This window comes from Ptiloglossa arizonensis, chromosome 10, assembly GCF_051014685.1.
Source record: "Ptiloglossa arizonensis isolate GNS036 chromosome 10, iyPtiAriz1_principal, whole genome shotgun sequence".
Classification (NCBI taxonomy): Eukaryota; Metazoa; Arthropoda; class Insecta; order Hymenoptera; family Colletidae; genus Ptiloglossa; species Ptiloglossa arizonensis.
Window position 1 is genome coordinate 17,376,186 of NC_135057.1, and position 26,190 is coordinate 17,402,375.

At 54.1% G+C, this 26,190-nt stretch overlaps 1 protein-coding gene across 3 annotated transcripts in view; it reads left to right on the plus strand.

Moving 5' to 3' along the window:
* The window catches only part of LOC143152206 (uncharacterized), an 89,370-nt gene that overhangs the window by 54,800 nt on the left and 8,380 nt on the right, over nt 1-26,190 (plus strand). For all 3 annotated transcript variants that reach the window (XM_076322054.1, XM_076322055.1, XM_076322056.1), the window contains exons 2-7: nt 17,527-17,673; nt 19,382-20,163; nt 20,972-21,069; nt 21,157-21,275; nt 24,269-24,437; nt 24,756-24,910. In XM_076322054.1, the coding sequence (XP_076178169.1) occupies nt 17,604-17,673; nt 19,382-20,163; nt 20,972-21,069; nt 21,157-21,275; nt 24,269-24,437; nt 24,756-24,910 (1,393 nt within the window). In that variant the 5' untranslated portion in view covers nt 17,527-17,603. The remainder of the gene's footprint in view (nt 1-17,526; nt 17,674-19,381; nt 20,164-20,971; nt 21,070-21,156; nt 21,276-24,268; nt 24,438-24,755; nt 24,911-26,190) is intronic.

The following is a 26,190-nucleotide window of genomic DNA, read 5'->3' on the forward strand; positions in this document are numbered from 1 at the left end:
GTACGATGTACGAACGCGTGAGGATATTAACGAAACGAAAGAATGCCACTGTATCTCCAACGTATCGATGAGTTTTAATAAACTCATTTTTACTAAAAACAAGCTTTCTTTTTTCCTTTACCCTGTATCGTTTCTTTATCACGCTCCTATTACATTGGTAAAACTAATGCGCTACTTTTCGATACCAAAGTTCCGAAATCGGCGAAGAATTCTGGCAAACGTTCCTAGAAATGACGTCAAATTCCAAGAATTCCAATATTCAAACGAATATCCGACTTTGCTTAAATTTTTCACCGATTTCGAGACTTTGGTATCAGGAGAATACGATATGCGAGGAGGAAACCGTTCGCCTTTGCAGACTTCTCGATATCTCGATGTTTATTTATCATAATTATTCACAACCATCGTAGGACCATAGTTTAAACAATCATCAACGATGTCCTAGTATAAATAATAGCCTAAAAGCCATCAATTTCTTGAACTATTCTTTGTTCGCGAAGAAATTTTTCGTCGAGGTACAACCGACATTGTCAAGGCTACGTATATCGATTATCGATTCGCAGATGATTATCACTATAATTTTTCTATGTAGCAAAACAATTGATTAAATTTCCGCGCTTCTAAGCAAAGAATACAACTTCTTGGCGTATTGTATAATTATAAGAATTAAATAAATGTTAAATCAATGTACCAAATAGACGATTATTACTTTCCATGCTTTGGAACGTTACGAAACACGTTTTTACTTTGATTCTCGATCGAAATCAATTTCTATAAGGTACTTAATCATTTTTAATGCATAAATAAGATGCACATTGTTCGATTAATATTGAGAACATGCGTAAATGTTAGTAACAATCGCGGAAATGAACAAACATTCATCGAAATCGGTTGCCTTTGCAGATTTCTCAATATCTCCTCGTTGTTTATTTATCATAATTATTAACAACCACCAAGGGACCATAGTTTAAACAATTATTAACAATGTCCTAGCATAAATAATTGCTTAAAAGCCATCAATTTCTTGAAATACCCCGCTTAAATCGTACAACTAAAATCGAAGTAACGGTAAGTCACCTTCTCGAGGGTATAAATAGAACCACCGGCTGCCAAAAATTTCAGTCGCCCGGGAGCCTCCGCGGCGGACGGAGCTCCTCCTCTGGGGGACTCCGACCCTCCGGACCAGAGGGTGGCCCGACGCGGAGAAGGGCGGAAACGCCGCTAACCCGCGGCGGGCTCGGGGAGGACACCCGGTGGACGGAGCTCCTCCTCGGAGGGCCCTGGACCCTCCGGGGCCAGGGTGGTCCGACGCGGAGAAGGGCGGGTGCGCCGCGTAACCGCGGAGGACCCGCGTCGGGCAGAGGTCTCCCTCCGGGGGACCTGGACCCTCCGGGCCGGGGTGGCCCGACGCGGAGAGGTACGGTATCGCGGCGTACTCGCGCAGAACCCGCGGCGTATCTGCGCACACCAGCGCGAAGGAAGTCTGTGGGAAGGTAGTTCGATGTAACTCCAATTAATTTCAATAAATTTTTTAAATAAACATTAATTAGCATTTTTTCTTTTCCCACTTTATTGCCACTCCCCCTGCTCGAAGAATTTCTAACTTTCGCTACAAATTTTTCCGAAAATTCTCAGAAATGACGTCATTTCCGCGAAATTCCGAAAATTCTCAGAAATGACGTCATTTCCTAGAAGTGGCACGATAGGAATACCTCCTCGCACATCATGTTCTCCTGATACCAAAGTCTCGAAAACCGTGAAAAATTCTCGTTGCAGTACAGAAATTCGTTCAAAATTCGCGCCTCGGGGAAATTCTCAGAAATGACGTCATTTCCAAGAAGTGGCACGATTGGAATACCTCCTCGCACATCATGTTCTCCTGATACCAAAGTCTCGAAAACCGTGAAAAATTCTCGTTGCAGTACAGAAATTCGTTCAAAATTCGCGCCTCGGGGAAATTCTCAGAAATGACGTCATTTCCAAGAAGTGGCACGATTGGAATACCTCCTCGCACATCATGTTCTCCTGATACCAAAGTCTCGAAAACCGTGAAAAATTCTCGTTGCAGTACAGAAATTCGTTCAAAATTCGCGCCTCGGGGAAATTCTCAGAAATGACGTCATTTCCAAGAAGTGGCACGATTGGAATACCTCCTCGCACATCATGTTCTCCTGATACCAAAGTCTCGAAAACCGTGAAAAATTCTCGTTGAAGTACAGAAATTCGTTCAAAATTCGCGCCTCGGGGAAATTCCCAGAAATGACGTCATTTCCAAGAAGTGGCACGATAGAATACCTCCTCGCACATCATGTTCTCCTGATACCAAAGTCACGAAAACCGTGAAAAATTTTAGAAAATTTCTGAACTTTGGCTAAAATTTTTCGCCGATTTCAGGACTTTGGTATCAGGAGAACATGATGTGCGAGGAGGTATTCCAATCGTGCCACTTCTTGGAAATGACGTCATTTCTGAGAATTTCCCCGAGGCGCGAATTTTGAACGAATTTCTGTACTGCAACGAGAATTTTTCACGGTTTTCGAGACTTTGGTATCAGGAGAACATGATGTGCGAGGAGGTATTCCAATCGTGCCACTTCTTGGAAATGACGTCATTTCTGAGAATTTCCCCGAGGCGCGAATTTTGAACGAATTTCTGTACTTTAACGAGAATTTTTCACGGTTTTTGAGACTTTGGTATCAGGAGAACATGATGTGCGAGGAGGTATTCCAATCGTGCCACTTCTTGGAAATGACGTCATTTCTGAGAATTTTCGGAATTTCGCGGAAATGACGTCATTTCTGAGAATTTTCGGAAAAATTTGTAGCGAAAGTTAGAAATTCTTGGAGCAGGGGGAGTGGAAATAAAGTGGGAAAAGAAAAAATGCTAATTAATGTTTATTTAAAAAATTTATTGAAATTAATTGGAGTTACATCGAACTACCTTCCCACAGACTTCCTTCGCGCTGGTGTGCGCAGATACGCCGCGGGTTCTGCGCGAGTACGCCGCGATACCGCACCTCTCCGCGTCGGGCCACCCCGGCCCGGAGGGTCCAGGTCCCCCGGAGGGAGACCTCTGCCCGACGCGGGTCCTCCGCGGTTACGCGGCGCATCCGCCCTTCTCCGCGTCGGACCACCCTGGCCCGGAGGGTCCAGGGCCCTCCGAGGAGGAGCTCCGTCCACCGGGTGTCCTCCCCGAGCCCGCCGCAGGTTAGTGGCGTTTCCGCCCTTCTCCGCGTCGGGCCACCCTCTGGTCCGGAGGGTCGGAGTCCCCCAGAGGAGGAGCTCCGTCCGCCGCGGAGGCTCCCGGGCGAATGAAATTTTTGGCAGCCGGTGGTTCTATTTATACCCTCGAGAAGGTGACTTACCGTTACTTCGATTTTAGTTGTACGATTTAAGCGGGGTATTTCAAGAAATTGATGGCTTTTAAGCAATTATTTATGCTAGGACATTGTTAATAATTGTTTAAACTATGGTCCCTTGGTGGTTGTTAATAATTATGATAAATAAACAACGAGGAGATATTGAGAAATCTGCAAAGGCAACCGATTTCGATGAATGTTTGTTCATTTCCGCGATTGTTACTAACATTTACGCATGTTCTCAATATTAATCGAACAATGTGCATCTTATTTATGCATTAAAAATGATTAAGTACCTTATAGAAATTGATTTCGATCGAGAATCAAAGTAAAAACGTGTTTCGTAACGTTCCAAAGCATGGAAAGTAATAATCGTCTATTTGGTACATTGATTTAACATTTATTTAATTCTTATAATTATACAATACGCCAAGAAGTTGTATTCTTTGCTTAGAAGCGCGGAAATTTAATCAATTGTTTTGCTACATAGAAAAATCATAGTGATAATCATCTGCGAATCGATAATCGATATATGTAGCCTTGACAATGTCGGTTGTACTTGAACGAAAAATTTCTTGGCGAACAAAGAATATTTCAAGAAATTGATGGCTTTTAGGCTATTATTTATACTAGGACATTGTTGATGATTGTTTAAACTATGGTCCTACGATGGTTGTGAATAATTATGATAAATAAACATCGAGATATTGAGAAATCTGCAAGGGCGAACGGTTTCCTCCTCGCATATCGTGTTCTCTCGATACCAAAAGTCCAAAAATCGAAAATTTTCTCAAATTTGTTTCCAATGTTCAGACTTTGGTATCGGGAGAACACGACCGCCGAGGAGGTATTCATTTTTCACGGAGGGCTGGAAATATTGTTTTTTCCAAAAATTCCACTAGTTGGAAGTTCCATATCTGTTGTTTCGACACTTTATTCGGTATTACATAGGAGGATTGGAAGTAAAGTAGAAAAGATAAAATACTACTCGTATTTTACTCAATGAATTTATAGAAATGCATCGGTTTTACATTCGTATTGTTACATTTGACAAAAGTATTCAGTCGTTTGTACACGTTACAACGATATTTTGTATAAAAATATTCAATTGTTTCTTACATATCGACTTACCATTCTAAATTGGCAGCCAATTATCTCGGTACTACTCGCGACGAACGATTGTTTCTCGTCGCGAATAATACCGATTACCAGGTCTCAGCACGTGGAGGTTGCTGCGAGCGGAGACCCGGAGAGAGATCGATGAAACTTTGATTCCATCGATCTCCTTCGATACGCGATACGAACGAAGTTACGAAACCGAGGAGATGGAAGGAATCAAAGTTCCTGGCGAGCGATTACACGGTCGAAGAAAATGTGACAAAATTGGGAAAGACGCAACGCGTACCGTGGAGTTGGTCCTACCGTGTCGGCCCCTTTTCCCCTCAATGGGCCCGATTCGGGAGGTAGTGGCCGACGCCGCCGAAAGGAGTGGCCCATTTCCCCGCAACTGCGATCGGTACCTTCCACGGAAACAGAGACGATACATCCTCCGTCCGAGCATCGAGAGGTAAATCGGGATTCGCGTTGGTCCTTGGACTGGCCAGGTACGCAAATCGGAGAGATCCGTCCATCTCGGAGTCTCCCGGGAGTACGACGTTTTCGGCACCCGACGGGATCATTTTTACTCCCCGAAAGTGACTTACCGAATATTTCGACGAATAGACGACTTTCGAGCGATTGTTTGCGCTTACCGTTACCAGAAATGGCCATTGGCTATCGGAGCAGGTATACGGCCAGTCGCCCGCTCGTACAAGAAGCGGCGGTGACCGTATTTTGCGCGAATAGCTCGAACGGAGAAAGGGGAAATACAGCTAGTGGATTTTCTCGAGATTTTCTTGCGGAAAGTGTGTCCCGTTCGAGATATCTCGATTCGCACTTGGGTACAAGTGGAAGCGACCAAAGTTCGAAATTTTGCCCACGGCGTCGCGTCAAACTCTTAATGGATCGTATCGTTCCGCGTGTTCGCTAGTTTTCGAGCGAAAATGAAAATAAAGTAAAAAAAATGGGGAACGAAATATCGCGCGATGCGCGAGGACGGATGGTACGAATCGCTGGTGCAACGATGACTCGAAAACGCGGCATTGTTCTCGACTCGACGAACTCGGCGTCCGGCGCGTTTTCCATCGATCTTGGCATCTTTCGACGAGTTCGAAACAACAGGAACGAGTAAACGAGTAAACGAGTAAACGAGTAAACGAGTAAACGAGTAAACGAGTAAACGAGTAAACGAGTAAACGAGTAAACGAGCAACGGAAGCGTACGCATTTTTCCACTCTTCGCCGATCGAATGCTCGTTTCCTCTCCTCTGCGCGTTACGTTCTCTAATTTTGTCCGAGCGTCGACCTTTCGACTCGCGTTTCTAGGACGCTCGAAGCTTATCTACCTTCGACTCTCTTTCCGCGAATCTTTTCCCAAGCTTTTTCCCTCTCCTTTCCATCTCTTTTTCTCCGATTCTTCTCGAAGCGGATCCCACTCCCTCTAATTTCGTTCTCCCACCCGATCGCTCGTTCTCCGTTTTCTCGTTTTTACTTTCTCTCTCGGGATTCGCGAGAAATAAACGCGACTTCGGCTGGAACGCGTTTAACGTTTTCCAGTTGTCGGCTTTATTCGACGTCGCGAGCGCTTCGTCGCGGAATGTACGCCGTCTACTCAAAACTCCGGCAAAAGTCTCTATCCGACGGATAGAACGACGCGTCGCGACGCGTTTCAGCCAGTCGCTGCGGAACGCGTTCCCGTCTGCTTATCTCAAAAGCGTTAATAACGGTACACCGCTGGCGGAGCTACGCGCTACACGAGTCCTCGTAACACTCGACCTTATCCGAATCCTCAAATTTCTCGCCGACTTTGCCGGCTAACCACCGAACGAAGAATCGGCGAATCGTCGAGAAATATTCGTCGTCGTCCCCGAGGACCGATCAACGGTGTCGGAAAATTGTCGCCGCGAAAACGAAATATCATCGAGAGACACCGAGCGGTTTCTCGTCGCGCGAGTTTTACTCTCGAAAGATCGGCAAACTCTCGTCCGACTTTGAAATCGGGCGACATTTATTTTACGAGGATATCGTTCCCGACGCTCCATCTCGGCGACTTCCGAATACGAGACGCCGCGACGAAAAATAATCGGGAGAGCGAACCTCTTTCGTTACCGAATGGAGGATAACGCGCAGCGGTTCGATCGATCCGAACGAAACGGGCTGTCGAAAATTTTACGCCAGCCGAGATTCCGATAAAACCGTCCCCCTGTTTCGGGAGCCTCGGGCCGAGATCAACGCCGCGGTATTAGCCGCTCTAGGGGTTAAATCGGCCCTTGGCTCTCCGGGTTTTGCCCGTGAGGACGAAGCTCGAATCTCCGTCGGGTGGAATTTAAGCCGACGAGAAAAATACGTTCGAGCGGGATCCGGGCGACGAGGTGAGTCCTACTTTCGACGCTACCGCGACCGCGTACGCGGGTAATTTTCTCGCGCTCGGGAACCCTCGAGCATCGCCAGCTCGTAAATCGGCCGAGAAACGTCCACCGGAGCCGAGGCTCCAACGGGCTCGGAATACTCGGAGGGTACGAAATCGTTCGAGACGAGCTAATTCCTCGGGGGCCTGGTTCGAAGACGACCGTTCCGGGTTTTCGAGCCGCGGACGCGGTCCAGGCTTTCTCCCCCGAGTTCACCCTTAGCTCGGGCCTTGGTTCGTTCAGCCCGGTACCGCCCACGCGCGAATAAGAACCCCGTTCCTCGCTCGTAATATCCGCGAGAACACGAGTCCTCCTCGAAAGACGTTTCCAAGCGCGATTCCCGAGCCGCGATCGATGCTTCGACGCGTTCATCGAAGGTTCCTCCGGCTCTTTTCGTCCTTTGCATTATTCTTCCAACGGCTCCGTTTCGAGGTTTCGGTCGACGTTGCCGAGATCCGAGATGGATCGAACGCAAGAAAAGCTCGCGAGAACGTCCTTGGCGAGAATCGCGGGCCGAGAGTCGAAGCCCGATGAGTTCACGAGAGCGGACGTGGAAAAATGGAGGTCGCGTCGGTGGGAATTAGCTCGCGTCGCGCGGAGCCACGACGTCGAAGAACATTACCGGTGTCCCGGTTCGCGCAAGACCGTGAACGCGAACGCGAGACTGGCATCGATCCGTCTCGTAAAATGTTCGCGGAGAAGCGAACCGTACGGGCTCGGTCGAATCGCGCGAGTTCCTCGATTCGCCGAACCTCCGTGAAACCAAGGAACGGTGTTCGCGAGGAATCGTTCCCGGCGACGCGTTCCTTACCGGCCCGATTGCGCGCCGACCGTCCAAGATACGCGCTCTTTGCCGCAAGACGAACGTTTATTTTACGGTAGAGTCGAGCAGAGTCGGCCGAGGATCCGGGAAACGGTACATCCGTATAGTATATCGAATCGGGAGTTTGGTCGACAAAGTGGACGGTTTCGTCGAGCGTCGCGTGTTTTCGCTCCTCGAATCTAAATTGGTTCCTCGAGTACCGAGGCGGTCTCCCCTTGTCCCGCATCCGGGCGTCCGCGCGACGTATTTTGTTACGATCCGGGTCGAGTTCCGTGAAAAAGCCGCGTCCGTACGATCTCACGAACCGTCGAACGGTTAGGAGCATCCCGTTGTAAGAGACTTTCGCGATCGTTCGCCGCGTCTTCGAAAAACCGGACGAGCTCAACGGAACGAATACGAGCTCGATCGTCGAACGTTGTTCGCGCTTCCGAGGAACCGCGTACGATTCGAGGGTTCTCGCGCGCACGCTCGCGCTCGAAGAACCTCCGCTCGTCCACGAGCGCACGATTTCGTTCCCGATCGACCATCGGAAGAAACGACCGAGCCACGGATTTGCGTACACCCAACGGCGATCTTCTCACCTTTTCCCTCGAAACGCGCGACGATCGGCGACCAACGAATTCGAGCTCGAGCGATCGAGACGAGCGAACCGAAAGGGACGTTCGGGCCACCGTTTCCCGAGTCGCCCTCGGACTCGACGCCCGACATCGGCAATCGATGACGCGGTACGGAGAAATATCGGGCCGTGGACTCGTACAAGGTTTTCCACTCGGTGATTTACGCTCGAACCCGCGAGACGTTCGAGCGATCGAAGAGTCCCTCCAAAGTACGGAACTTGGAAAATACGAAAGTACATCGAACGCACCGTGACGCGATTCGAAGCCCGAGATCGAATCGCGATCGTGACTCGGACGTGAATTCCTTACACGCGGAGAAGAAAAAATAATGGATCGCGACTCGCGCCGACCGACCGAGCTCGAGTTCGCCTCCTCGCCGGAACGCGAGAACCGAGGTGCCGAAGACCGCGCGATCGAACGCGGTCGAACGCGGTCGAACGCGGTCGAACGCGTTCGAGAAACGCGTAGGCAAACGGGCCGCAGCTACGTTCGAGCCGCTTCGAAACACCGACTCTCTCCAACGAGCCCCGATGCGTTGCCAACTGTCTCACCGTTCCTTTCGCGCGCGAAACGTTGAATTTTTTTCCTTCGGTCTTGGAAACGCGCGAACGCGAACGCGAACGCGAACGCGCGGAAGCTCCGAGGCACGCGGGGCCTCTGGCAGCCGGCCAATCGGCGAAACAAACCCGAAACTATGCAAACCTCGGTAACTTCGTCTTCGCGGGTTAACCGAGCGAGTCGCGGCACCCGAGGCCGAAACTTCTCGCGTATTTACGCGGGGAATCGATGACCCGATTCTCGGCCAGGAGCGACCGTCCACCGAGACTCGAAACCCCGTGAAACCGAATCGCCCTGGATTACGCGGCTTCGAACGCCTCCAGTGGGTACACCTTTCTTCTCTCCTGGCGAAGAGCAAACGAGTTTAGGGTAGTCGGTTCGCCCGACACCTGCCGCGCCTTCGAAAGCGGATCGACCGTCTCTCGAAAACTCGTCCCCCTTGTCGATCGATACGGGTAGAACGGTCGACGAAATATCGGCCGAACGCGGACGATCGAGTCGCGCGCCTCTCGATATCTGGCTCGAGTTCCTTCCAGTTCGAAAGAGAGGGTCGTTTCCCGTTCGAAGAAACGATTTCGCGATTTCTCGCGGCGAACTCGCTTCCGCGTTCGAAGCCAAGTTTCTCGATGCCTTCGCCGGTAAAGCGAAAGAGTCCGGTATTCTCGTTCGCGCGGCGCTCGTTTCGGCCGTCGGCCGTCGGAAGTTGGGAAAGTTTTTGCCACGTCGCGACCAAAGTCCTCTCTCGATTGACGCGCGCCCGTCGATCGAACGTAGCTCGTTTCCCGATCTCGCGTAATTGCCGCTTGGACGCGGCTAGTCGGTTTCCGGCCGCGTTCTTCGAACAACCGTGGATGAAAGTTCGATATCCAGCGCGTAGGTACGAAACAGCGTCGTCCGGTCGGCCGGCCGGCCGGCCGGTTCCGGGTCCGGCAATTACTTTCCAGAGGAAATCTAATTTCCGCGGGACGGCGAGGCGGGTTCGCGAACGCGTTAAATTATTCCAGCGTTAATTTCACCGCCCGGAGGCGACGTAGGTGCCGCAATGCCGAACACTCGTTGGCTCTCGACGCGAAATGCAAAAGCTCCGAGCGATCCCGTCGAGGAAAATGTTGCTTCGGCGACGCGGTCTCGCTCCCCGGACACCGGAACGCTCCCGATGCGAAAGTAACGTTCACGCCGATGGAAAAGGAACGGCGATGGTGTTTCCGCGTCGTTGGAAGTTTCGAAGGAGGTCGATCGAGAAACGACCACGCGACGAAACAATGGGATTCGCGATCGGTAAGTCGAGTCGGAGGGGAAACTCCGAAGTCACGCGTCGAAGCGATACCTACCGATGCACGCGTTGCCGACCGTGGAGACGATCTTGGCTTCGCCGCGAGCGAAGAAGGGGAGAATTTGGACCAGCGAACGAGCACGGTCGGCCGTAACGAGGGAAATTCTCATCTCGGCCGATGCAATTGGAGGAAAATTGTCGGTGGAAGGCGTATACGCGCACGTGTCGCGGTGAAAGCAAGTACGTCGCGCAAAGTAAATTAACGCGGGAAGCGATAACGGCCCCGAACGATCCCCGAGCGATCCCCGAGCGATTCCCGAGCGATATCCGAACGGCCGGGAGCCGCCGTCCTTCGGCCACTCGCGACCCGTTACCGCAACTACCGTTTCGCCGGCTGCGTACTCGATTAATTCCCGCTAATCCCGATCGCTAATTCCGCGCTTACCGATCGGATCCGACCGCGACCGCCGCGACCGCCGCGACCGACGCGACCGACGCGTTGCAACGGAAATTACACGGCTTATCTTTTCGGTGCCGGGTCGAAGGACATCGGCACTGCGTCGTTCTCGTTTCGCAGCTCGGCACCTCCCGATACTTTCCACTTACGAAAACACTCGAGAAAGCCTCGAGAGCCTCGCGCCAAACTTCCATCGCGAAAGAATCGCTCTCGTTTTCCTAGCTACGAGAGCTCGATTTTACGCTTCGCGTCCCAAGAAGAAGGAAGCTGGCTTCCTTCGATTCGTACGAGAGCAATCGGTCGCTAATCCTCTCGAAGCCGACCTCGAGAATCGCTGCGTGTCCGGCGCGAGAATCCTTTCCTCGGAATTTTTCCAATCTTCTCGAGAGATTAAGCGCTCTCGCGATTCGTCGGCGTTTGCGACCGAGCGAGCACAGTGTTCTCTCTCTCTCTCTCTCTCCCTCCCTCTGTGCGCGCGTCTCTCTCGAGGGCGATTCGATCTCGTAAATAGATAATCGAGAAACGAAGAGGGCCTCGTTGCGGCACGGTGCGCGATAAAAGCGAGAATCTGGAACGGGTACGTCGCGACGAGGAACGGTGATTGTCCGGCCCCGGGCGCTCCGGGCACCTCGGACACTCCGGGCACTCCGGGCACTCCGGGCACTCCGGGCACTCCGGGCACTCCGGGCACTCCGGGCACCGTTTCCGTTTCCCGAGGGACGCCCTTTAATTTCCGGGACAATGCCGAGAAACGGATCGCTTCGTCGCGACCAACGTCTCCGATAAAAGTATATTTACGCGCCTCGAAAGTTTCGCGTCGCGGTCTCCTCCGCTTTTCGAAATCCTCTCGAAATCGTACGAAACGAAAGAACGAGAGACGCGTCGAGCGGTCGACGAGAATCGCGAATCATCGCCCGACCCTCGTCGAAAAAAAGCTACCGGTCCGAAATAAATTCGTAAATTCGTAAATTCGTAAATTGGTCGTTCCACGGTCTAGCTTCGACCGTGCTGATTTTACGGTGTTCGGTAACATCGATAGGACTCGAAAGGGATCGATCGACCGAACGATCGACGAGGAGCTCGATGGAGCATCGAATGCCCCTGCAAATGTAAATTTTTCGCGACGCTTTTGAAATATCGAGGCAAATTGCGTCGAGCCGCGGGGTTCCCGTGGATTTGTAAACCGGTTTTTAAATCGAAACCCGATTTACGTATTCCCTCCGTGTCCCTTTTTTCGTAACGCGTCAACGAACCCGCGGTCGAAAACATCGTCACGGTTACGACCGGACCGATATTTACGGAAGGTTACGACGATGCGCGAATCGAGACAGAACCGGTGCAACGGCGAACCGCGGGAAATATTTCGCCGCATTTTCAAACGCGAAAATAATCATTTCCCACTCCCGTGGAGGCATCGCGAGAACATTTCCGCTATTTCCCGTTTTCAATTCCACTCGGCGAAACGACGATCGTGAAAGATAACGCGCAACCGCAAGGTTCGTCGCGCGGGAAAATAGCGGTCGGCCGTTTCGGGAGAGGAGTTCGATCGGATCCGCGATCGAGGAAACGCGTGGAAATAACGGGGAGGGTTTTTCGAGGGGCCCCGCGAACCGTTCCCCTCCCTCGCTCGCCGCTGATCGTCGAAACGAAACGCGCTCGCGTCGACGAGCGTATCGACGCGTTCGCTGATTTCCCAGGGCGATCTTTCGAGCGGTCGTTAATCGGCGAGCGTAACGCGGCTCGGAAAGAAACCGAGGAGGCCGGGGACCGCGGTCCTGCTTGCCTCGCGAATAAATTTTCCCACTCGGTAAATAACGGCCGGTGATCGAGCCGAGTGCGTGGAAATCGAGCCGTTGCGCCGGAGACCGGGCTATTTACCGTCGCCCGAATAATTTAGCCAACGCGTGGGAATTTGTGGCTCGTCGAGGATACGGGAGTATTTATTTTCGAGTCGGGTCTTTGACCGATTCGGCCAAGTGGTTTCGGCGGTTGGCCGAGTTCGCGAGGAGAATCCTCGCTCCCCGCGTTCGCCGCGTTCGCCGCGTTCGCCGCGTTCGCCGCGCGTGCCGCTTTACTTGCCCGTTGCTCGACAGACCGTTCGATCCGTCCGCGGACCGAATTACTTCCGCGAGCCGTACTCGAACGGATCCAATTTCGGATCGCTTCGACCAGCGGATCATCGCACCCCGATGGACGATGCTCGAGAGGAACGCGACTACGAAAATACCCTTACCAGGATTTCAACGCCTCGAATTCGGGATCCCGATCACGCCGGAGAGACGACCGTTCCAGCCGCGTACGATGAAAAAACAGTACGGAGAAAGGAGGCGACGGGTCTCCTCGCAACGGGCCGTGAACACGAGAAGAGCCGCGAACTCGCGAAACCTCGAACCCTCGAGAATACTTTACGGAGCGAGCGACTCGCGTGACTTACGTCGCTCGAAACGATGCGTCGACTCGCGTTCGATCGAAGCCGTTCGCGCTCGGGGTAAATCTCGGACGAGCGAAACCCCACTCGAACCGAATTTTCCGAGATTTCTTTCGCTCGGGAAAAAGATACTCGAACGGCTCGAGGAACCGCGAACGCTCGAGGACGCTCGAGGACGCTCGAGAAAATCGCTCGACCCTCCGAAGGTTCCAGCTACGAGATCCGAATCCGGGCAAAAACCGATCGTCGAAGAGCTCCTCGCGTTCAACGTATTTCCACGCGCGTACGCGTACGCGTACGCGCGCGATCCGATGAGCTCGCAATCGCATCCGCGTCCCTCGAACGGCCCTCCACGATCTCGTTTATCCCCCGGCGGACCGAACGTGGAAAGAAACGAGATCGGCGATAACGCGGCGAATCGCGATAAGCCCGAGACCGTTGCTCGCCGACTCGTAACGATCGAACGACTCGAAAACGGCCTTTTTCTTCCTCGGCCGCGTGCAGCGTGCAGCGTGCAGCGTACAGCGATCGAAACGACCGAGCTTCGATAGAATCGTTTCCCGAGTAACCGGAACCGCGAACGCCGCGAACGATTCGTGGTTTTCCAGGAAACTCGAGAGACAGCGAAACCGCTCCCGTGGAAAGCGTTGAACGTAAACGTCCCGTGCGAGTCGATCGCGGTGTTTCGGTGACGTTGACGCGCTCGTTCGAACCAGGGAACCTCCGCGTTGGCTCGCGTTCGGTCGGTGGTCGCGAACCGATCGTCGCCGATCCCGAACCCTGCCCTCTCCCGTCTTATTTCGATTCCGGGTTTCGGTTTCACGCTCGAGACCGCGGACGGGATCCGGAAGCGGAACCGGAGCGAAACTCCGAGTTGGCGAAAATTAGCGAGGAGCGAGTTTCACGGGTTAGGTGGAAAGGAACGTCGACCCCGTTCCTTTTCGTCCCGACTGCGCAAGTAGGTGGCCGCGCAATGCGGTAATTAAGAGTAGCGACGGGAAAAATAAACAAGCGCCCTCGTCTCCTTTGTGCTCGCGACGCCGTGCACCATCGAGAATACGCAACGAGGACGGACGGGTAGAAAAGGGGCATCGATCGAGCTGTGAAAACGGACGAACGGACGGACGGACGGACGGAACGGATCCGTCGACACCTCTCGCGACCTTCCGCTCCTCGAGTTTATCGCTCGACTCTTATCCTCGGACGAACCACCGAAACGAACTCGGTACCCCGTTCCCGACAATTTCTACCCCTTTTACCCGAGCTACCCTCCGCGGAGAGAGCCGCGTTACGATCGAACCGAGGGTGCGCCTCCCGCTCGAGAACCGCCATCGGTCCTGGACGTCTCGTAATTTTACCTTCCGTTACGATATCTCGGTCCTTGGCACCGGAGCGATATTTTTCGCCGCGCGGACGTAAAAGCGAAACCTTTTACGCTTCGAATTTATCGCTCTTTGCCCGGAAGGGCACGAAATACGCCGGCGACCGGTCTCGTATCGAGCGCGAGCGACGATCCTCCTCGTTCGCGAGAAGCGACCTGTGAAAAGAAACGCGAAAAACCCGTTCGTCTTCCTTCGGACGAGAAGAGATCGCGAAAGCTCGAAAGGTCGAACGGTCGAAACGAATACTCGATACGGTAAACGGGCGAATCGCTGCTTTTACCAGGACCGCTCGGATCTCGCGATACTCTGTACCGGAAACGGAGAACGTCCGAACGAACCGCGAGAAAGAGGTTCAACGAGCGCGTTCTTTACCCCCGACGTCCTCCGAGAGACGCTTTCGATTCGGTGGAGTTTCTCCAATTTCGGCGAGAGCTCGACCGAGCGGCAAACTTTTCTCGCGGCGTCGAGTTTGGTAACGCGATTCCGATAATTATCGCGATTTAAGGGTTCCCGGGTCCGATCGAAGGGCGGAACTTTCCGAAATCTGGCCGTTAACCGTAACGCGTTCTCGGGGAAACGGTTCGCGTCGGCGATGTTTCCTCGGCTCGCTTGGCCCGTTTTTCGCGCTTCGAGCGGAGACGAGCGCGATTCTTATCGCGGGACGGAAATTTCGAAGGAGGAAAACGGTTCGCGCGAGGCCCCACCCCGCTCTCGGTGTTCCGTTTCTGCCGCTACCGGTTACGGAAGCTCTCCGGAAAACTCGAGGACCGTGCTCGCGCCACCCGTCCGCGAGTAACTTCGATAACGACGTTTCCTCGTCGAGCTCGTCGCTGGATATTAGCCAACTTCTCGATCTTGGCCGAGTTCTTCTTATTTTTTTCGTCGAGAGGCCCGATACTCGTCGCGGGTCCAGCCGGTCCAGCGTGTTTCTCGCGCTTTCGGGGCAATCGCGACGGATCGTACGAACCCGCTCGCGATCACCGCTTCGTTCCAAAGACCTCTCGATCGAGAGAACGCAAAAGAGATCTCGTTTCTCTTTATCGCGCGATCCGGTTACCTTCGGCGACTCGTTGCATATTTTTCGACCGGCCTCGCATTTCCGACGAGATAAAAAACGGCAGAGTCCGCGTTAACGGGAAAGAGGCTCGAGAACGCTGACGTCTCTCGTTAATATTCCCGAGCGGAGTAAACAAGCTCGATCAGCGAATCGATCTCGAGAGCGGCTCGTATCCGCGAATTAATCTTCGTTCGATGCTCGACGCGGCAAGTGCTCGTCGCGCGAGTTTCTGCCTCGGCAACGGTCCCCAATTTTCCCAACTCTTCTTCCCGAAACGCGCGCTCGCTTCGTTCGGGTTTCCTTTCGCGGCTCGTCGCTCGAAAACGGAAAAGCAACTTTTTCGCGAGTTTCGGTGCGCTCGAGCCCCTCCTCGCGACGCACCCTGTATTCGTCGCTACCGAAAACGAATCGAGAGTCCCGGGAGAAATTAACGTTCTTCCCCGAGACGAAGCTCTGCGCGAACACCGAACTCGAGCATCGAGAAACGGGTAACGCGCAACGCGCAACGCGCAACGCGCAACGCGTAACGCGAGCGGAGGACGAGGGGCGACCCGAGAAAAACCGAGCCTTCCTACCGTTTCCGAAAAAGTCGTCTCTCGGGCGAAAAAGCGCCGCGAGTTATTTTTCGGTTCGACGGCCAAATATTTCCCTCGTCGAGCGTTTCCCGTCTTTGGTCGATGCGTAAAATGGAAGGGATCGAGGTCGAAAGAAAAAAGAAATGATTTTCCGGAAGCAACTCCTTAGAAATTGGATCCTTCCGCGGGCCGAGTTTCGTCGACGACCCCGGGCTTCTTCTCGCTCGTTTTTCGTCCACCGTCCGTCGCGAAAACCGGTACGAGGCCGAGGCCGAGGCCGAGGCCGAGGCCCGGCCCGGCCCGTTTAATCGAGAACGCAATTCGGGCCGCTGTCCGATCGTTTCCGGTAGGAACCGTTGCTCGAATCGATCCTGCCCGACGCGGATTCGCTCTCGAGAACCGTGCAAATTTCACGGAAAATTGCCCGCCGCGGGAAAAGCTCTTCGACCGATCGATTTCTTTCGCGACGCGAATTCGAATCGGGAGCTCGACCCGTTTCCGCGCGCGTTCCCCGTGGCACTCGAGAGAAGAAAAAAAAAAGCTACGCGCCTCGGACCGACGGGCTTTATCGTTTAATAAAATCCGTCACTCCGGGCGGGACAAGCTGGCGGAGCAACGACGTTCGATCGCGTTCGGGAATATCGAAAACCGCGAGGAAGAAAATTCGGTTTTTCGTCGGGCAAAGCGTCGAGGGGAAGCTTTTTCCGCGCGATCGAAGAACCCGGTTACCGATCGTCGCGCCGCTCCCCGTTCACCGTACCGAGTATCGGCCCCGAACGAGTACGTAATTTACCGAGGAGCACGCACCCTCGAAACTTCGCGGAGCACGCTGTGCCCGCCGCTCCGAAATTGCGGCCGATGTTACGTATTACGAGCCTTTGAAGCTCGATTATCTTGTACGTAATTTCCATCCGTCGGCCCGCCTCGTACACCTCCTCTCGACCTCCCGGTCTCCTTCGACTCCTCGGAGAGTCGCGATTAACTCGAACATCGAGCCAGCCTCTCGTAACTCGATCGGAGAACTTGGCGTCGAATCGTCTCGACCGACGTCTCTTCCGGGACGCGCGTTCCACCTTCCACCTTCCACCTTCCACCTTCCACCTTCCACCTTACACCTTCCACGTTCCCCGTAACTCGATCCACCGCGTTCGTTCGCCATCGCCGCCGAGAGGAAACTCGTCGCGATCCCGTCGAGATTCGATCGCGACCCCTTCGATAACGGACGTTTCCTCTTCGATCGGTTTCTCTCCTCCGTTCTTCGAGCGACGCGCTTTCTCCGAGATAAAACGTAAACGTCCAGCGAGAACCGATCGAACCGGGAAACGGGCCGCTGGCCGCGGGCCGCGGGCCGCGTCCTTTCTAGGAATCCGTGTCGCGCTGGTGTAATTCGGTGAGGAGGAAACGAGCTCGAAAACCTCGACGGCCGATCGCCGACCGACCACACTCGGCACAGATCGCAACCCTTTAACGCGTAAATTTCCCTTTCTGCGCAGAGGGAAGATGAACGAGACGACGGACCGGATTCCCAAAGGCTGAGAGCGAGCGGATCTTCGACACGCACGGCCGGAGAATGCGGCCGACCGCATCGGCGCTCGGCGTCATCGCCATTCTCTCCGTCGTGATCACTGCCACGCCGTCAGGTGAGCGCGGCCATTCTCTTTAACTTCGAAACACCCTCGGACTCCGTTTCCGATCCCCGCGATTACGTTCGGCCGGTTTGCGCTTCGAGCTTTCGTTTACCCAAACGAAACGAAACTTTTCACCGGCCGGAAGTAATCCCCGAGATTCGTTTACGCGGAAAAAACCCGCACCCCGAAGATCGCGAGCGAACGCGAAACCGTGGAAATACGCACCGAAAACCGTTTCCGATCGGACGATACTCTCTGGCTCGCAATTACACCGAATTGGCACAACTTTTTCGCCCCGCGCCTCCTCTTTCTTACCTTTTTTCGCCGCTCGGACCGCGGAACTCGATCTCCGGAGATGTTGCGGTAATTACGGCCGGAACTCGCGATCTACCGTTCGTTTCGTCTCTCGATATCGGGAAGAGCAACCGATACGTGTCTCGCAGACTCGCGTTACGCCCGTAATTGAACGTACTCTCCAACGAAGAAACCGAAACCGCGAGCGCGAGCGCGAGCACGATCCCGTTCTGGAAATCGGTTCGAGATTCGTGGATTTACGGTATCGCCCTCGAGAGCGATACCACGAAAATCCCGTTTAAACGATAACAACGAGAAAGAAGAAAAACGCGATCGCTGCCTTTGATATTTCGGAAAACGTTCGCCGGGAACGCGATACCTTCGACGAGCGGAACCGCGAAATTTACTCTCCGTTGGAAGCGACGGTGCTGGAAATCGAGTTTCTCCGAAGCGAGTTGCGCGTTCGGAAGCAGCGAAAGTAAACGCGAATCCGCGATCCCTCTCTCGATTCGTTCGAGGACGATACTCGGCAACTAACGAAACTGGATTCGGGAGCGAGGAGCCCGTTCCCGTCTCCGATACTCGGCCGGCTCGATCGATTTCGAGAGCCTTTCTCTCTCCCGCGAGCGAAATCGCGAAATCGCGAAATCGCGAGTCGGACCACCGCCCAACGAAATTCCCACGGCGCTGAATTATTCGCGAGAAACTCGCGGACTCTCCTCGAGGACGAAACTATTTACGGAACGCTTCCGTTTCCAAGTTTCGCGATAAAGCGATGCGCGAACGAACAGTGGCGCGCACGGTCGCGAATCCGAGCATCGGAACGTTTAAAAGTCGCGGGATTCGGTGAACGGACTGTTTCGGAAAGATACTCTTACCGGGCGTTTTTTTCCTTTTATTTCCGTGTCCGGGGAAACCGCATCGAACGCGTTTCGTCGACACGTTTTAAAATGAAATTCCCACGGCGCTACTTTTTTCGGGAGAGAAACGCGAGGCGCGGTACGTTGCGTCGTTGGAGCGTCTGGAATTTTTCCGGGCACGGTGGTCCGAGCGCGGTCCGCTCGCGAAACGATCCGACGAAATTTTAATCCGCGTTGCGATTCCTCCGGTAAACGGGGCGAGTTTCGTCCCTGCGGTGGTGAAAACGCGCCTCGAGGAGAGGAACGCGGATCAACCGTCCGCCGTTCCCTTTCCCCTTTACCGAACAACCACGAGTAAGATGTACGCGCGTCCGAAAGAAAGCATCGAACGGACAGAGTCGATACCCTCGACCTAGTTTCTCGTCTCGACGGTATATCGCTCGCGACGATCCCGCTCGACTTTGTAAAATTACCAACGACGCGCGTTTCTCTTCCGAGAAGCGAAAACCGAAAAAGGAAAACTCGTTGAATCTCTTCTCAGCCGGCCTCTCTCTTTTCTGCCGTAGAACCGGAGACGGAGAACGACGCCATCGAGAACAATATCGATCGTCCCGGAGTCGAGGAGGAGGACGAAATCCCGGCGAACGGAACACTCGGAATCCGCAAGAACGACACCGAGGATCGAGGGAACCTCTCCTTCGACGCGGACCCCGAGAACAAGGACGCGAGCGAGGATTACGCGAGCTCGACGCTGCCCGCTCGAGCGGAAACCGGTTCGAGCACCGCTCTCTCCGAGAACGAGGGCCCCTCGAACATCGCGGACGACGAGGGTTCGGGCCTCGAGGACCGTGACCGCGACCGCGACCGCGACCGCGACCGCGACCGCGACCAAGACCGAGACCGAGACCGAGACCGAGACCGAGACTCCGCGACCACCGCGTTACCGATCGAGCCGAAAAACGTCGAGGACATCAGGGCGATCTCGTTCCGAGTACCACCACCGCCGCCACCGCCCCCGATCGACACCTCCGAACAAGAACCGAAAAGGGATCGTTCCAAATCGGCCAACAATTTTCTTACCGCGAGCGGCAAGTCCACCAAAGGTTTCTACGAGATAAAACCCTCGATCAAGACCGAGATGGAGAACGATCGCGAGCTACGTCACCAGGTCCCGGCCACCACCCAGAGAACCATACCCGACAGGAAATTCCTGGTGCCCACCGTCGACAGCGCCTTTGGCAAATTCGGACCCTACTTCGAGGACGGCGATCAGGAAACGAACGTCACCGCCAGAATAGGCAGCACCATCCTACTCGACTGCAGAATCGGCATGCTCGGCACCATGGAGGTGATACGCCTCTTCCTCGCGATCGTTTCTTCTTTACCCCTAGGCCCGTTTCTCGCTTTCGGCGCTCAAAGCTTTCGCACTTGGCGAAATTCCTTCCACCCCTCGAACTCGGGACCGAACCGGAAAATCCTCCCTCGGAACGGGGAGGGGGGGACGATCGATCGTAATCGCGAACGCGTTTCTCGTTAACGTGGTCGAACAGCTCCTACCGAGCAACCCCGGGACGTGCAACGCGAAAAGAACTGCTCTCCGAGAAGGTTGCCCGAATTTTCCCCTCTCGCGATTCCTCGCGCGTACCTTTCGGCGGACGTCGCGATCGGTCGAATCGAGCGGACCGGTAAAATTGCGTCCGCATCCACCGATGCGACGGAAATCGCTCCAAGGGGAAGCCCGTTCCGCTCGTGGATACGGATCTCCGCAAATTCGTGGCGGTTTCACCGCGAGTGCATTCCTCCGTCGAGACGTCGTACGCGAAATCGACTTCTCGAGGAAAATAAAGAGAGGAGAGAGGAGAGAGGAGAGAGGAGAGAGGAAAGAGCGAGTCGGTCTCTTCGGAACGCTTAGGAGGAAATTGCCGAGTGCATTCGCTCGCGGACGATTCGAGCGACGACTTCTCGACTCCTTCGCCGTGAAATTATTAATTTTCCGACGAGATCCCGTTTAATTTCCCCGGTCGGCGAACCGCGGAAACAATGCGACGCTTCTTTTCCGGGCAAAGTGGCTCCCACTTCGCCTCCCCTCGCCTCGCCTCGCCTCTCTGCCTCGCCGAGAGCTAATAACGAAAGATAGTTTCTGCTCCGCGATACAGGTGATGTGGATGCAACAACACAGCAACGACTCGTTCCGATTGCTCACCGTTGGTAGGAACACCCACAGCGTGGACCAGAGGATCAGTCTTAACTTCAGGTAAGAGATATCGGCGCGCACGAGATCGGTGCGGCGAGATCTCCGATCGACCACGCCCGAATGAAACTTAACCGTCCGATCCTCCAGGTATCCGAGCAACTGGAGGCTACAGATTCGGTACGCTACGGCGAGGGACTCGGGTCTCTACAAGTGCCAAATCTCCACGCATCCGCCGTTGGATAAAAATATCAACGTGGTCGTCACGGGTGAGCGAATCGTACCGTCCCTCCGCGAAAACTCTCCGTTTAATTACCGCGAATCGAAAGGGAACGGAAAGCGTTACCGGTGTCCTCCGCGAGGTAAATCCCATTGACGTTGGGTGACCGGTGGGTGATTCGGCGACGAGTACAAGGGCGACGTTCGAGACCGAGAAAGGAGAACGAAGCTACCCGATGGAAAGGTATCGCGCCGGAGAAAGGTATCGCCGGATAGCTCACCCGTTTCCCCCGTTTCCTCCCCGGATCCCCTTCCGTCGTCAATTCGGTGCAATGGAAACCCGCATTTCCTCGACCAAAGCGCCTCGTGGCCGGTAATCCGATCCGATCCGAAGAGGGTCGCCGCTCGGCGAACAAAAGCAACCGTAAGGACCAAGTAGGGCAGAACAAACCCGGATAGACCGACATTGTTACACGACTCCTTTCCCGGTTCCGTCTCCGTCCGTCAACGGACCCTGGTACCGCGTCCGCTCTCGATCTCCGTCGAGGTGCTCGGAATTTCTTCGAGCCTCGCTGCCGCGGCACCAGAGATTCGGAGACGAACCCGATTCCAGACGGAGCTAGACGCCGAAACACCGGATCGATACGCGCCGCTCGTTGCTCCTCGATCGAACCGACAATTTTCGAGTCGTCTCGACGATACGGGCCGTACCGGGCCTCGCTCTTCCCCCTTGCGACGCTAGACGTTCCGTCTCGGTCCACTTTCGTCTACGAGCTTCGACGATCGAATACGGGAAACGATCTCGACCGAAACGAAAGCACCGCGGCGAAGACCGGATCGAAACGACCTACCGTACGCCCGCGAGCGACCGAGCGAACCTGCTTTTCGAATCGGGCAACGACTCCTTCGAATCGCGTGTTACAGTCGCGGGAACGCAAGGGACGCGAGCCGAGAGGTAAAATCAACGCGAGAGAAGGCGCCTCGGCTCCGAGAAACTTTCGAACAGTCCACGCCAAAAAGAAACGAAAACTCGCTGGACGCGATCGTTCCCCCGAATCGTTCCAGCTTTACCAATTACGAATTAAATTTATTTCAAGCTACGCGTCTTCTCGGAGATGTTACGACTTTCGAACCGCCGACAACTCGCCGACCTTCTCGACGATCGAAGATTTCCCAGACGCTCGGATAAATATCGTCTCCAAGACGGAACGATTAATTCCCGAACGATCGTTCGTTCGTTCGTTCGTTCGTTCGTTCGTTCGTTTCTTCGATTCCACTCCGGAAAGAAGATCCGAGGCGAGAAATCCGGGGAGCTTAATATTTCAGCATCGAAGGGAAATCGATTCGCGAAACCGATGGAGAAGGTCGAAGATCGAGACAGCCGGCGTGTAACCCGCGCCACACGGTATCGCGGAATCGCGGAATCGCGGAATCGCGGAATCGCGGAATCCAATTTAAATAATAGAAAATACTTGGGTTCCTCGGTTCCTTGTTCCCAGGACTTTCCACGTCCCCTTGGGAAACCATCCGGTTGGACGCGCATCCCGGCCCGTTCCCAAAGGAGCTTAAAAAATGATCCGCCGAAAGAAATTTCGAACGCGCGGCCTTCGTCGTCTCGTTGGATTAAATTTCCCATCGAATTCCAGTGGCGTCTGTTCGCGAAAGGATGCCGCTCGGGAATCGGTTAATTTTTCCGATCCGTCGATATTTCGCGAGAGCAGCGTTGTTCCAAGGACGTTCACCTCGATACGGGATCGGCTCGAACGACGGATAATCGTCGTCGTCGTCGAAGAAGCGGTTGCGTCTCGCGCCCGAACGAACGTCGATTCGACGCAGCGGCCTTTTCTTCTCGTTTCCCTCGAAAATTTCAAAGAGCCGGAATTATATTATTTTCCATCGGCGAAGAAAAGACGGAGTAGGTGTTCCTTCGTTCCGGGAACGAAATCTCGTTTTCGCAGCTCGCCGAGTAGATTATGGAAATTCTATCGGACCGATCGCTCGGTCGATCGATCGACGAACGATCCGCCACGTGCTCCCGCGCAGCGATAAATCGCGAGAGCACCGCCGCCGTCCGTTCGAGCGATCCGTCCGGATGGTGCTCGCGATACGGGGATAACGGGTACCACGGTTGCTTTTACCTCGGAACGTTTGCTCACGGAAAAGCTACATCGTAGATACCGTGATTCGCGTCGCGCGATACGAGCTTTCGGATTCGACCGATCCATCGACGTTACGAGCTTTTCGTTTCGAGTGGCCGACAGCCGTATTCATCGAGAGTCGAAGCTTTCGACCCGAGCGACAGACCGACGCGATCCAGTTTACAAATTTTTCCGGTTTCGAGCGCTTTCGAAGCACCGTTCTTCGCGTTTTAGCGGCAACGTTTCGGAGAAGCCACGTCGCGCCGCGCCGCGCCGCGCCGCATCGTCCCATCCAGTCCCGTCGCTTTCGGTATTCCTTAGCAACCAGAATCTGCATATAAATTGAAAACTCGAGAGAGTCGTACAAATATCGCGAGAGATCGATCGCGGACGCGAATCCCTTCGGAGTACGCGTACGCGTACGCATCGAGTCGCGCGTAGACTTTTTAATTCCCGGTTTCGGTATCGAAAGGCGAGAACAAGACCAACGACTCCGCGTCTACGAGAGCGATCGATCGAGAACGTTCCTCGAGTTTCGTTATCGGTTTTCGGAACGGAACGTCTCGGGAAATTGCCGCGACGCCGGAGCCGTCTCTTTCCAAGAGCGAGGTACGCTCGCGACGAGTCCCTCTCCGAAATTACAGAGTTCGGATCAGGGACCACCGAGTGACTTGCGGATGCTCGCTCTCGCGTAGAAATTTTATCGATCCAGCGCAGAGAAAATTCGCGTCCGCGCGCAATCTCGCGAGACTCGGCGAAACGAGCGCGCGCCGGACTCTCTTTTTACCGAGTAAAATGTTACTTTACTCGCGTCGCTCGTTGTTCACCGTTCCCGTTCTTTCGAGCGCTCCGATTCGAAAGATCCTCCCGAAAAAGGGACGTACAGGAGATGTTTCGCATTCCAGCTCCGGAATTGACGATAACGGACGATTCCGGGCGAGCGGTGCCGAAAGAAAGGCACCTGAAGGCGGGAAGCGTTCTGAAGCTCAGGTGCGAGGCCAGGGACGTCCTCGAGGCCCTCGAGGAGTCCGTCGTTTGGACCAGAGGAGACGAAACGCTCACCGAGAACGTTAGGTAAATGTTACCCTCTCGAAGGAAACGCACCGTCGAAGGTCCGTGCGAGGATCGTGCCGATCGGCGTCGAGCAAGGCGAACTCGGTGATTCCAGCCTCGCGACCGCTACCGCGACCGCTACCGCGACCACCACCGCGACCGCGACCCGTAATTCCCGTGGGCCGCGAAACCCCCGACGAGATCCATCGACCGAACACGATCTCGCGAAAGACCGTCCGGCGACCGAACTCGATCGAATTATCGATCATCGACCGCGCGCGACTCGCGAACGGATCGCGAACACGGCTCACGCTCGAACATCTCGTTTCTCGTTTCCAGCGAGAACAGGACCACGGAGATCGCGCTCGGAAGGGAGCTACTCGTGATCCTCAGCACCCTGATCGTCGAGAGAGCCAGCCCCAGGCACGCGGGCAACTACAGTTGCGTGGTACCCGGGAAGGCCAACACCACCATCGCGGTCCACGTCCTCAATGGTGAGTTTTGCGTCCCAGAGAGAGAACGAACGAACGACACGATTCAACATCGAACCGTGCCCTGTTATATAATAGTTGGCGGTCGCGTTACCGAATATTTGCAAATACGTTCGAGGAAATTGGACCAACGCGAGCTTCGATTACCCCTCTCGATGAAATTTTCCGCGAACGTGTATTAATTACCATCGAACGATCGAATACCTTTGGACGGAAATTAATGCCTTTGTCGTCGCGCGGTCGCGTTGGAAAATTCGTTAATTTAAATCGCACGATCGTATATTAAAGTGCTTCGGTGGATGATAAAAAGCGACTCTCGTAAAAAATGAGCTCGTTTCGCGGGGGTCGCGGGATTTATCGCGCCTCGAGTTTTTCTCTTACGATCGGATGGGACGTCTCGAGCGCGCGATCGGATGGGAATACGATCGGTCCCTTTCCAGTTGAAAGACAAAGTATCGAAAGGAGTAAACGAGTAAGTTTCTTCTTCTTCTTCTTCTTCTTCTTCTTCTTCTTCTTCTTCTTCTTCTTCTTCTTCTTCTACTTCTTCCTCTTTCCGTTGGTTCCTTCGTGTGTCGCGGATCGAAAAGAGTCGAACGAACGGTGGTCCGGTCGTTTATCCTCCCGGTCTCGATGGGAAGGTCCGGTTGTTCTCGCCGATAGCCGCTCTTTCTCCTCCTCGTTCGGTTTCTCGCAAATTCGGTTACTTTTGCCAGAGCTGCCGCCGCGAACGTCCGAGCGCGCTTCGACTCGTCGATCGACGACGACAACTCCAACGCCTTTGCGGTGCCACCGATAACTTCCTCGAGGGCATTTAGAAACGCGTCTACGTTCTAATTACCGGGATAATCGATCGATCGTCGCTCGAAGCGCATTTGAAACACGTACCTGGCCTGAATTCTGCCCGACGTTTCCCAATCCTTGTCAACCGTGTTCCGGGTGTACGCCGTGTCCGTGCAGAAATTCGTTGGAGCGTGTTCCGTCAGCATTGCAGCTAGCTGCTACGGATATCGATCGCTCGAGCTACGAGAGCACGTAGCCTCTTGGAAGTGTCTCCGGAGGATTCGACTTCCCTTCCGTTCCTCCATCGAAATCGCGTCGAGTGACTCTTCGAGCTCGGACGCTCTCCGAATATAGGTAACCGTCGTTTCGAAGGGAAGCTCGTTCGCGAACCCGAGTCTCGGTATTCTCCCGGGACGGGACGCGGAACGTCGATTCGACCGCGATCGCTGGACGGATCTCGTTGTTTACGTCGGGGCTCCCTATCGTCGACGGTAATTTCACGG